The sequence below is a fragment of the Anoplophora glabripennis genome, unplaced genomic scaffold (assembly GCF_000390285.2).
Source record: "Anoplophora glabripennis isolate ALB-LARVAE unplaced genomic scaffold, Agla_2.0 scaffold511, whole genome shotgun sequence".
In the NCBI taxonomy this organism is placed as follows: Eukaryota; Metazoa; Arthropoda; class Insecta; order Coleoptera; family Cerambycidae; genus Anoplophora; species Anoplophora glabripennis.
In genome coordinates this window covers 364,591-378,491 of record NW_019416595.1, presented here as the reverse complement: position 1 = coordinate 378,491, position 13,901 = coordinate 364,591, and the positions used below count along the sequence as shown (strand labels likewise).

At 31.7% G+C, this 13,901-nt stretch overlaps 1 protein-coding gene across 1 annotated transcript in view; it reads left to right on the top strand.

The window, feature by feature from the left end:
• The first annotated feature begins 1,104 nt into the window (after positions 1-1,104).
• LOC108911331 overlaps positions 1,105-13,901 on the top strand; it is a 69,281-nt gene continuing 56,484 nt past the window's right edge. Inside the window, exons 1-4 of the mRNA XM_023455029.1 lie at positions 1,105-1,264; positions 7,480-7,584; positions 9,335-9,525; positions 9,621-9,917. Of these exons, the coding sequence (XP_023310797.1) occupies positions 1,195-1,264; positions 7,480-7,584; positions 9,335-9,525; positions 9,621-9,917 (663 nt within the window). The 5' untranslated portion in view covers positions 1,105-1,194. The remainder of the gene's footprint in view (positions 1,265-7,479; positions 7,585-9,334; positions 9,526-9,620; positions 9,918-13,901) is intronic.

The following is a 13,901-nucleotide window of genomic DNA, read 5'->3' as shown; positions in this document are numbered from 1 at the left end:
CATTTACATTCTGCTCCTAAATTTCCTGATATTCGTCCTGGTCTGATTTTATTTGACGTTGTTGTATATGCCATGCCTGAGTTTCTCTTCTTCAGGGAGAAAGTGAGGTATAACCTCACTTTCACAACTACACGCCTTTTTGACCCGTCCGAGATTTGAACACTAGAACTGGCGTATGCTCATACACTTATCTGACGACTAGCTTGAGTATGATAAATGAGGCGTATAGACACATCCCTCTCTGACTTGATTCCATATACGTATTTGGTTTGTACGCCAAAACAATTTGTGACATTGTGTAATAATGGCGCGCCTAAATCATACGCCTGTATAACCTGATGTGAGAATCATCGTAACCAATTTATACGCCAAATAACACAATTTTGGCAAAAATTGTTAGTACGCCAGTCTGACTTGAAGCCCTTGATACGAGGTCTGTTTGAAAAGTATCCGACCTTTGGCTGAAGAAAAAAAAACTTGCATACCTGGAGCGTTCGAAACCTAATCACTCTCGACGTAGTCTCTCCACACACTTCTCCCAGCGGTGTTGCCATTGTTGGAAGCATTCCGAGAAGGTCTCCTTCGGGATGCTTCCAACATTTAACTCGGTTGTCGTTGCAACCATAATGTCCTCTTTTGTGTGAAATCGGTTTCCTTTCAATGACCTCTTGAGTTTGGGGAACAGCCAGAAGTCGCAGGAGGGCATATCAGGAGAGTAAGGAGCCTGTCGAACCACAGGACTCTGTTTTTTCGCCAAAAAATCTCAAATTCTGATTATTAATAACGTTGACAATTTGTTCAAACATTTTACTGCACCCTATATATTTCAATAGTTTTCGTAAAATGTTGTTAATATGAAATATGAAATATATGTCTCAACTCAATACCTCTCAGGCACATTTTGTAACTTTAAAATTTTACACAATATATTTTTAATAACCTGATATATTTTATCAAAACAATGAATTTAAAAGCAATAGGTATTTTTTCCATTTTTGCGTACTTATTTATTATTTATTGGTGTAATTGCGATTAAACAGAGAGTCATCAAAAAATTATCTATCAAGAGATTAACGATAAAATATTGAACAGTCTCTCTAAACAATAGTCGATCAGATAGACACATTTATTCAGTAAACTGTGCATGATCTATTAAGGTGGCTGTGATTTGTGTGAAATATATGCCCCAGCAGTATGAAGGCATTACTGCTGCTCTTTTGTTATTTACTTTTTATAAGTAATTCACCGGTACTCGGCCAGAGTGGTAAGATTTTTTATATAATTTTAATAAATAATAAGATAGTAATTAATTTTGTCACAGAATTTTTTTAAAGACGTTTACGATATTGCAAATTACACATATGGAATGGAATAACTTGATTTTAGCACAGTTAATAAGTGACATCTGCACGCAACACTAACTATTGAATATTCTCAATGAAATGTAACCATATTGAACGTTAATATCAGTATTAACCTAATGATGTGTGGGAGATAACTCAAAATTCAAATAGTACACAAAAATTAATAATATATAGGAATAGGAAATATATAGAAAGTACCTACCAACTTTAGCCCAATAAACGACACAGGAACAAGAGTAATATTTTTCCTAAAACGATTTATAAGCGTTTTACGCCAAGAGCAGTTACTTCAAAACAGTTAAACGTAATCCAATAATAGTTTTCTGATAGGCTTATATGTAACATTGAAAATAAAATGAATTAATGGTATCAATATCCGGAGGGGTTATAGCGTAAAGAATGTTTCCTTCCTTCTTGAGCTATTGTGAAATTCATGAGTAAAATTGCGAAAACCCACGACGCGCGATGGTAACTTGACATTTTTCTATTTTCCTCTGCATGTATTCTCTTTGTAATTACTTTTTCGGTGAAACGTTTATTCTGTGAAAACTGTTTGTTTTAATTGAGAGAGGTCTTACATAATCTGTAAAAAAGGATTTGCTGGGTATGAGTTTTATTTTTTTGCCGTTGAATATTTGCCCTCTAATTCCGAAGAAAAAAAAATCGTTTTTGAACATGTTACTTTTTGTTCAAATCATTTAAAGCGTTTGATTTCGAGATCCTCACTGTCTATCATAGATTTCTAGAAATAGATATATTTGTTCTAGATAAAATAGATAGTTTTGCTTTTATGTATACCTTTAGCTGTTATATTCATCACTTGCTTTGTTATTAGCAATTTAAAACAAAACAATTTTATGGCAAATGCCTGTGTTTTACTTTACGGGGGATTTACTGATAAAGGATTTAAATATATTAACACTGATTTTTCTCCTGTGGTTTTCCTTTCTGCATTAACTCATCATAATCGTCTTCAATTGAGATCTGAAAAATTAAGACATTCAAGAAAAAACAAAACGGTTATATTCCAGTTTAGGAAATTAATCATTTTTGATACTGAAATATCTATAGCAGAAAATTCAACGTACTTAAGATAAAGCCTGGCTCAAGAGGTTAATCAGATATATTATTTAAATTATTATCTCTATTAACGTTGGGAAAAACAAACTATTTCTAATTTTATCAAACAGCTCATCGCTTTAAGTATGAGCAATTTATATCACCATAAAGAAATTCTCCATTTGACATATCAGTTTTGTGAGACAAATGAGAGTTTTATTGATTTCATAATACTCTAGAGTCTAGAGATTTTAAAATATTCTTCTAAACTACGTTCTATGGACTGTTGTTTCTAGAGGAAGTATTGTTTGGAATGGTCTAACTTTATGGTGCATTTTCTTATTTCAGTAAACGCAAATTTTATTGGTATTCATTGCTAAATTCATATTCATAGCAGGATTCTAAATACTTGCTAATGATAAGCCACTCCCAGTCAAGTAGAAATTTTTGTTATCGGCTAAAGTGTGTTTACTGACCAACAACTTTATATATTTTAACTTCGATGATAGAATACTTTGGGGCTAAATCTAGCGTTAGCCTAACCTTGAAATATTAAAGAAAAGACCTTCATTGTTTCAACCAAAATAATTTGTGATGATGTTATGGAAAACAACTACCCTGCTGACTATGATCCTAGCCAGCATTAGATTATATCCTTAAATAGCTAAAATCGTTAGTCAGCAGAACCAGCAAATATAAACTGGTTTCGAACTTATTGCTTCTCATGAAAATGTCATAGCCGAAACGATCGATTATTGCCTAACCATTTGAATACCTTATATGTTGGTATCCTCAATACTTACTGACGCAAATAGTTGCTTTTTACCTATTGGATTAATTCAATGCTGATTGCGGCTGTAGTTCGCAGAGTAGTTGTTTCTCGTAATATCATTACTCAAAAACTTTATATCGATTAGTGCGACACTAGTACTGCTTTCATAGTACCTACAGGTTATAGTAGAACACTCTTTGCTAGATATAAAGCAACGCTTAAGTAGCAGTGACAATTATTAAGATATGGCATAATTTATAGTATACACCCACAAAACTATTTGGATATATCAATTTCGTCAGTATAACTCTACTTTTTGTAAAAGTCATGTCCTGCTTTGTTTTATATCGCACATTTCTTTGACCCTTCCAATAAACATTTGACATGGAGATATACGAATAATGTCTTTCTGTTCATTTTACAGCAATTGTAGATTCAATGTTAACAAGATTGATTGACATACCGTAATGGTTTACACGAAGGATATTTTTGAATTTATCTAAGAAATAGGTATCTACTATAAAAGTTTGTACAACAATGTCCATATCGAACGAGAATGAAGTTCGATTGCGATATGGACAATCCGCTCGAGTTGTACAGTGTACACTGAAAGAAATGCGTTTTATTCTATATTAGAATATACCATTATAAGACCATTGTATACTATATGTGACACTTAAACAGGTGAATATTGGATATAAAACGCGTATTGCTAGCACAGTTGTATAGTGACTATAAACTTATTACTTATTCTTTATTAAATTATTGTATAACTAGTATACAACGTTTTTTATACCCTTTACGAAATAATAGCAATAACTGTTATTAAAGTGTTCCATATCGTTATTAGAACATCTAGTACTGGTTATTAATTTTTATAATAATAAATGTAATAAACTGTTGTATACTCTGTATGAGTTAAAAACATATGTCATTAAGTTTTCAGAAATTTTATTGGATAACTGTAATTACAAGCTAAGGTTCTAATGTAAACATACATAAAACATACTTTTAAGCATTAAAAATGATGACAAATCGCTCCCAAAACTGTCCAGTTTATTTTCTTAGCAACGATGCACCCGTATTTTCTTGTATTACATGAGAATTTGCACTATAACTCTTCCACCTTAAGAATGAAGCATCCCCAGAAAGGTTGAGCTTCTTTCCATATAATTTTATTTCCTCTGGTTGATTGACTTTATACCCATGCTCTTCTTTGTCACCGTTAACCTTCTGTTCCTCCATCTTATGTAAAACTTAACATCAGCGATTTCTAATAGGACCTACAAAATAATAATTTTTAAGATTTAGACAAGATTTACATTTGAAAAAACAAAACAATTACAAGCCATAAAACAGTTAGATACTTACATAATAATTTTCCATTTCACACAACGCGATATGATCATGTATCCCACAAAACATGTGCATATACTGTCCATTTTCATCAAACTAGACGTGTGTAAGTCGATGCACAGCGGACTGTCGGAAATTTTACGATTGTTGTATTTTCTCTTCTTGAGTAAAGATAATAAAGACGTTGTGGTTTTGTGTGTTTATTTTGACAATGATTGAACATGTATGGACAATAAAAGTGGACTGTATAAGATAGTTGAGTACCGTTCTGCTTCATGCATAGCATGCTACTGAAATCTTAGAAGGGATGAGCTCGTGCGGCGAACCCTAAATCAGCGGCTGGAATAGCCAGGTTTCTTATTGAGTCGGCGCACTTCGCTCTCGGGTCTGACATATGATTATTATTACAAGACTATGAATATAACTTAACAACGATCATAACCGATTATGCACCGAGAGGTGACGATCACTTAACCATTATAAGATGCGTTTTACACGTTAAAAACGGAAACATATTCAGTATAAGAACGAATAATTCTGTTAATACAATTGTTATATACAAATTCGGATACTGGTCTTTATACAACAAATCTTCCCTACTATACAATTGGAACATAAAGTCTATAACACCTAATAATGTATAAGTAATTCATTATAACCTTTATTTCATAGATGCATAAGGCGTATTAAGCACCTTCCAGTTAAACTGATTATTTGATTAATGAGTATGGAGATTGGAGATGATTGCTTTTTTTTAATAAAAGTTGTATATTGGTTATAAAAGTTTTAATATGCGCTATACACATTATTCTAGATAAACAGTTTAATAAGCCCATTTCTTTCAGTGTATTTTTCCTACGATCCACCAAAAACAAAAATAAGAAGATAAAAAAAATTAAATAACAGGGAACAGCATTTTAAAGCAATTTAAGGAACGCTTTTAAAAACTAATCCTTGAAATAGTTTAGATATTCGATGTTGATTGGTTTACTTTCCGTTTTGTGGCATCAACTGATAGTACGATGGTAGTGGAAATTTGTTTTTTCTTACTTGTTCTAAGAATGTTCTATATAAGTTCCCATTAGGTACATACATACTACTATTGATTTCAATCCTCCAAAATTTTTAACTGTTAGGGTCACCTCCAGCATCTGCAAAGATAGTGGCGCCCGAGCGTCGGAAACAATGTCCTGTATATACAGTACGTTCACAGAAAAGCTGTTGAATAGGAAAAACTTTTTCATTTTATTGAAAAAAGTTACTCTTGATAAAAAATTTTGGTGATTCTTAAAGTAAGATTGGGATAGAAAAATTTAACATTTCTTGTATAGGGTGTTCAAAAAATTGAAAAAGCTTTAAATGGTACAAGAGTAAAATGCACTTATTTGTAAAGATGTGAGAAAAAAGCAGTCTCTAATACCAATTTTTTTAAAAAATCGGAACACTTTATTTGTAATCATTAAATTTATTTTATACAAATTAAATTCAAGTTTTTACGGTTGTTTCTCTTCATTTTTTGATTCTTCTTTTCATGTTTTTAGTACTTTAGATTAATGCCATACTAGAAATTGACATGAAAGTCAAAAGTTAACCACATCTATCGCTATTTAAAACTTTAAATATGACAGTAGAGCTCATCGAAATTGAAATCGATCCTCCGACCAATTTTGGTGAACTCCAATGTTAGTTTTAACATCAAAGTCAGTGACGAATAAGAAGACATCTGCAAATTTATGAATATATGATGCATTTTTTTTAAATATTCAAATTTATCAGTCACATCTCTCTTACTAGTCATAGCTGTCTTACTATTATAGACAGGTCATCCTCAGTAATAATGTTCTAAGAAGCACAAATTTGATTTGGGATGTCTAGGTACTATTTTGAAATCACAAGAAAATATAGGTATTAAATCTTTATTGTTATCATTTTTTGTAAGAACTAAAACAAGGGAGATAATAGGGATAATTTACATTATAACCAGAGGACTGGATTTTCGCATCAAATTTATCCAATTTTATTAAACACTGATTTTTTTCGTTTTTTTTTTATCATAAACAAATAGTTCATTTAATAAAGAGCCTCTTATTTTTGATGCGTATATCTAATCTATTATCACAGTAAGTGGAATGTACATTGCAAATATAAAATCGTTATTATCATCGGAGAATTAGTAACTATGGGCAAAATCAGAATAAACAAAAAAATATATAACCTCGTGCAATAATTTGAAACTAGTATTTTCAGAAAGATGTAATATATGCCCTTTATAAATTTACTTTTGAAGCAGGTACTTTTCGTATGAAAATCTTCAAGTCAGTACTCAAGTCAGATAAATGAAAAAAAATACGATTTTAACGGAGAAAATTTCTAGAATTCGCTTTTGAGAAACAGTCTTAAATTTATTTGAAAAACATATCTGCGCAAATATCCGGCAAGATGGTTGAATAACAAAATTCATGAAACTTATATTAGATAAAATTTATCTGCTTTTGTATACCATTATCTCAACCAGTGACGAAGATTTCCAAAGATACCGCCACTAAGAATCTCAGAATTTCCGTGCCAGTGGGTTTTTTGGAAATCATTTGTATCTATTTAGTTTGTAATAGCATTTCAAATAAAAATATATATTTTATTTTTTAAAGTTTAAAAAATTCAGTGGCGTAGGAATTTGTCGTCTGCTATTCCTCAGAAGAAATTTCTGCGTCAATAATTTTTTTGGAATTGCATTTAATGCTTATATGCTTAGTAATCATGTTTCCTTTATATACTAAAAAATATGTCACAATGTTTCGCCAACAAATAACATCTACATTATTTTAGATGAAACATGATTACGACTTATAAAGGCGATTTCAATAAAGACATTTGGACGCTAAACTGAAACATATTTTTAAATAATTTTGTTTATGTTTGCTGTTTTAGGTTGCACTATTGAAGGAATTTCTAGTAGCTTCCTCATCCTGTCAGTTAGTGATACTCAAATAAATACTAACCTGCTTACGGGGAAATACGAAAATGAGAATTTAGGTAAGTTATATAAAAGCAATATATGAAATTGGTAAAAAGTATTTTTGTTTGCGAACCTAAGAGACCATGAAAACACAGGACTTTCCGTCTTAACAATTTGATTTCGCTTCCTTAACTTCGTCCTTGGTTTAGTCACTTTTTAGCAAATACTTCACGCATGTAATGATCATTTTTACTTCACGGATGTATGTATAGCCAATAGTCACTCATACTTTCAAGGTCATACGTTTTAGGTACGTGACATGACATGACATCTAAGAAGTGACATTTATAAAATTCGTAAAACTACTTTTTTGGTGAAGTCAACTGGAAATTATTTTGAATGTAGAAGACTGATATTGTAAAATATACCTATATTCATTTTTAAATATATTTTTATTATGCATGTAAAATAATCTTGAATGGCATGTTTTTAAAATTTGATTTCATTATATTAATTATTTAAAAAGATCAAAGATTGAATCTATAATCTAATAATATTTTTTATTTCATACCGTCCGGTATATTGCTATTTCCCGGATTCATTTGCAGCCGGTAAGTGAGCTATTACAGTATCAGAGCCGGTAAATTCATTTGCGGCCGGTAAGTGAGCTATTACAGTATCAGAGCCGGTAAATGTTGCCTAGCAACATGATATTAGACATGTCACAAACAATATTATAAAATGGCAGATCAAGCGATGTCAAACCACATACTTCTATCCTATACTGATCATTTTGCAATTGACTTGAAGCCGAAAAGTGGGGCGACGTACCAGCGTATTCATACGCATGCGTTTACTTTACGGGTTTTGATTGGTTGAAAGGAACCAAGAACGGTGAGCGCCGAGCGGTAAAAAAGTCAAACGTCAAACCAAGCTAACCTAAAAATATTAATATTCTCAGTTTTGTTTTGTCATGTATTTGCAATTCTTGCAACAAAGTTTATTAGAAAATGTACCCATACAAATTAGAAATCAGATGTGGTTTATGCATGATGGTGCACCGCCCCATTTTAGCAATTTAGTTCGTCAGCACTTAACGAATACTTTTAGTTATCAATTGATAGGTCGAGGTGGGCCTATTTTATGGCCACCGAGGTCGCCCGACATTAATCCATTGGAATTCTTTTTTTGGGGAAATTTAAAAAGGCTTGTGTATTCGACGCCAATTCACACTAGGGAAAGAATAACACACCATTGCAACGAAATTCGAGACAATCCTGGAAAGTTGTTTCAAGTACAAACAGAAAACGTCCGTCAGATAAGGAAATGTATAGAGGTACAGGGCGCCCATTTCAAAAATCTGCACAAGTAAATAAGAAGCAAAGCTTGTCAATTTTTAACATCCCTGCGTCAACTGAAGTCAACGTAACTCAAAAACTATGAACTTTTAGATATTGCACCAATAGAGACTTTTGATCGGCAGATAAAGAGCTGTAACATACATATAAAAATTTCAGCCAATTTAACTGCTTTTTCATAAGAAAAGTACGGGGTCCTTTCCATGAATTATCTAAAAAATGTATACTACAGTGTCATCGGCGTAACATATTAATTTTCTTCATTCATTAATTCATTTACGTAAATTTAAAATAAAATAGGACTAAATGCAGTATCTTGAGAAACTTACCTACTACAACAGAATAAAGTTTATTTATTTCGATACTTCGTACAGAATATAAGAGGTAAAACATAAAACGCACATTTTTAGCTTAACCCTTAACTATGCTGGATTAGATCAAAATTTAACTGTTACTGTTTATATTCCAGTGTTAGGTACCTGTACCTCAGATAACAGCTATGGACTTTCGTATTTTTCTGTAACTGCCAATGGAACTCATTTCCTTATTGACAGTACGGAGGAATTTGGAGACTTCGACAAAAATACTGATAAAACTACCAGCTCGATAATAATCGTAAACCTTGAGTGTCCGCTGAGTTGCACCAGTGACTCTACACAGGTACGTAATTGATATTGTTAAGTTATTAGAATGAAATTATATGATCATGATAACGTTAATGCCATAAAATTGATATTTTTTTATGTATATTTCAGACCATTCAGTTTCAAGTCAGAGACACTAACAATCACGAGCCAGAATTCAGTAAATCTTCGTACGAGTTAAAGGTACCGTCACCAATAATGCCAATGACAGACATTACTGTGTACGGAGATTCTATTGTAGCAACCGACATAGACTTCTCCAATCAAGATGTCACTTTCACGATAGAACCGGATGACTTCAGTATCACTACCCAAAGCACCAGTACCAGTAAAAATTACACTGCTGTTTTTTCTACTAGAAATGTTATCCAGTTAACTGACACTCAGGAATACACTATAACAGCAACAGTAAGCAGTATTGATATATACTCATTTAAAAAATATTTCTATAAATTGAGTTAAATACTTAGATGATTTGATAAATATTATGATAAGTTTACATCGATAGGTGTATTGAACAAGATCGAAAATAGTACTTCGTACTTAAAAGCACCACTACCGAACATTTTAAGCAAATAACACCGGCCGACATTTTATTTTTTTATTTTTAGATCAAACCTATCATTTCTTATATATTTTGATGTACTGAAACTAAATTTGAAGAGCAAAAAAATTTTCATTGCTTATGTTTTTTGTAATCGCAGTATGTTGAATATGCAGTCGTCTCAAGACTACCTTTAGCAAATATGAAGAATACCGTCTCTGCCGTTTTTTAACTTAGATGACTGATTTCCTATAGATATGTTTTTGGGTGCTGAACACAAATCTGATGGCCAACCTTGGCAGTAAGCTCTTAGATTAGGTCAAAAAACGAAAAAAAAAAAGAGTACCGAATGGTACAATTATATTGAAAAAGAAAGTGTAAGGTGTGTTTTCCTATGTATCTTTGGGTGTTCAACATAAATCCGATGTTAAAAAAGGGGACTCTACTCTTCCAAGGCAAAAAGGGCAAAAACCCAATTCTATTGAAAAATCTCAAGCTCGTAGTGTTTTTTAAGAATAGCCTAACCTAACCTAACCTAACTAGTGCCAAGGTTTGTGGCTGACCATAGAAGTGGTAAAAACCTGGTAGGGGTCCTTAGGAGGGTTAAAACCCTTCTAAAGGTTTGCCACGTACGTAGGTTGGCAATAGTTGTTGCCCTTTTTGCCTTTTGGAAGGGCAAAGTACCCTTCTTTGACGCGAATTTATGTTGAGCGCCTACAAATAGATAAGAAAATACACCTTACACTTCATTTTTTGGATATAATTGTTTTTGCCCGTTTTGCCTCTTTTGCCCTAAAAAGGGCCAAGTTTGGACATCAGATTCGTGTTCAGCACCAAAAAATACATAGGAAATCAGTCGTCTAAATTAAAATCGGGATAGAGTCGGTATTTTTCATATTTCTATTTACTCAGATAAAACTGCATATTCAATCCAAATTTGGTTTCAGCAAAGTCTGGAAAAATGGTAGGTCGGATCTATTTTTTTTTGTCGGTCTGTGAATTGATCTTATTGAAAATAAGGTGGATACAGACCCTTTATAAATGTTTACGAGACACATGACTCAACACTGCACCATTGGTACTAGTAATAATGACCAATGATAAATCGTTACGGCTACGCTCGAGATAATGCGATCGCTGATTGGTTGAATACTATCTCGTGTAAAATTGCACCAATCACAGCCGATCAAACAGAATGTTGCGTTTCAATGTGATGCTGGTCGTATTGTTTTAATAATTTTTAATTTTATCGAAATTTAATTGCCAACATGAAGGAAATAAAAGTACTGTTCCAAAAAAATTACTAGTCACGTGGCTTGTAATCATTCTGTGCAATACTGTGCAGTTAACAGCACTGCATTACGAAAACTTAAAACTAAATCACGAAAACTCCATGTTCGAACAATCTGATTCTGCAAGGACTTTTAAAAAATCTATAGATACTCCTATTTTTTTCAGGTTTGTTCTGAATATGTACAGATGAAACTCATAGATCAATAATTTGCTGGTATTAAATTTGTTGTATCAATTACGACGATTTAGTTGGTAATACTTGCTCTGCTACGATTTTCTTAAAAGCAAATTTTAAGAAAATCTCTTTTCCTTATTAAATTTCTGGTTATGTGGCTTTAATCATCATATATAAGAATATTTTTTTATATATTAAAGCTTAAAAGTTTTAAATTTATGAAGTTTCTATTTTAGTATAAAAATCCGAATATGAAGAATTATATGATAATTAGATATAAATTATTTTCATAACTTTAGGCAAAACGTAAAGCAGTCTCTATATTTGCCAATTATAATGATCACTATAAGTAATTAGCTAACTTCTATCATGACACATTGCCAGTATGCTACAATGCATGTGTTAGGAGAAAAAAAAACAAGGACATTTTAATTTCATTCAATTTTCTATATGTTGCGTTTTACATAGTAATAATGTCTGTTTATGTTTACTTGTTCTGCCTGTCCTCAAAGATAAAATCTGTTATCCTCTTCATACGGTTTTACGCGAGTGACAGGTTACTTTGTTTTGAAAGGTTGTATCAGTGGCGGCTCGTGACATTCTAAATAGATGAGACCTGCTGGGCAAGAAAGAAAAAATGGTGCCACAGAAAAAAAAAATTATTTTCAAGGTCAAACGATTAAATTCATCTGGAAATTTTTAGTTGCATTTACAATATTATAGAAAAACTGATTCACGAGCAGGATTTTCATTCAAATTTCCGTAATTTTTTATTATGGAGGAATTCGCCAATAGCCCTACTATAAACGTAAATTGAAAAATTATATTATTATATTATTAATAATAATATCGAAACTTTAAAAATTTTATTTACAATAAAATAAAGTGACATATTTACCTAAAAATTAAAAAAAAAATTCTACTTGGTTTAAGGATATTAAAAAATATGAAAAAATATAAAAACATATTTTCATAAGGTAGCCAGACAACTTATCTAGGTATGTAAGTACATATAAAACAACACGGCAGCTTTTCGTTTACCTCCACTTTTTACAAAATATTTTAGAAAGATAGTGAATGTGTTTATGTAACAGATTTATTCGCCCGATTTTTAAATTTGCAAATTTACTTATAATGTCTTCATGAAACTAAGACTTTGCAATAGTTGTTTTTCTATCGGCTCTATCGCCATCATTGATAAGTTGCTGCAGGGCTCTTGTGTCATCGTATTTCTTAAATAGGTACCTGTAATAAGTCTTAACGCGCTTCAGACACAAAAAGTTTCGTTCTACTGAGACACTTATTGCAGCTTTGTCGAAACAAGGCAAAACAATTTGTATGTTTCCTTGTATAATATTTCAATAAAACAAATAAAATACGTAATTATGATTTAAAGTAATTGTTCGAAGAATCCACCGTTGACACTGATACACTTTACACGTTTTCTGAGAGATCTTCGAGTTTGAAACAACATATTGGGATTGCGTCTGACTTCGTTGGCAGCGATTTCTATTTTATTTGTTTTATTGTTAATTGGTTTAATAACACAAAGAAACATTTGGTTTGTTTCACTTTTAATTTCTCGCATTATCAAATCGATTTAACGAACACTATCGTTAAATCGATTTTTCTCGAAAACGGATCGAGATACCGAAATGAAACAAGAATAGATCATTAATAGAAAAATGATTGCTCTTTCAGGTTTTGAATTAAATTTCATGTTAGACATACAGGGTAAAAAGTTATTAATTAAATTTTCTGTAAAATTGGTCGTAAGTGGTGCCCTCTATGAGAAATGCTGAAATTACAACACGCATCTTATTCGTCGCCTAAAAAATATAGTTTCACAAATTTTCAAGTTCCTAACCTACATATTTTCAGAATAATCGCAAAAAAACGATTTAAAATTTTAACTTTCAACACCATGTATTTCCGAAACTATCAACTTTCGGATAAGGCATGTTTGCGCCAATGGTCACCATTTCACGTGTAGTATCTTCAGCTTTCGATTTTCCCATTGTTAATTAATCACCCTGTATACTGTAACACGCGTGTCTTTAAAAGTATGTATCTGATTTATTTTATTTACTTTATTATTCAATTGTAAATATTGTTGATTATGTGTTTCCTGTAATTGGGTTTTCTTATCTGTTGGAAATAAATAGCCTTTATTATTATCTATTTTAAAAACGTTTGGATACATTTGTAATAAACATTTCGGGAAATTTGTTTGCATATTCGCTAAATTTTGAGGAATCTACTAAAGCAAGAAAATTTAAATCATGTAAATTCCCAAAACGAGTAGTACTTAATTATAGGGAAGTAGGTATTTCGAAAATATTTCTAATTCGTCGCAACTTTTGCCCAGTTTACTTTTAAT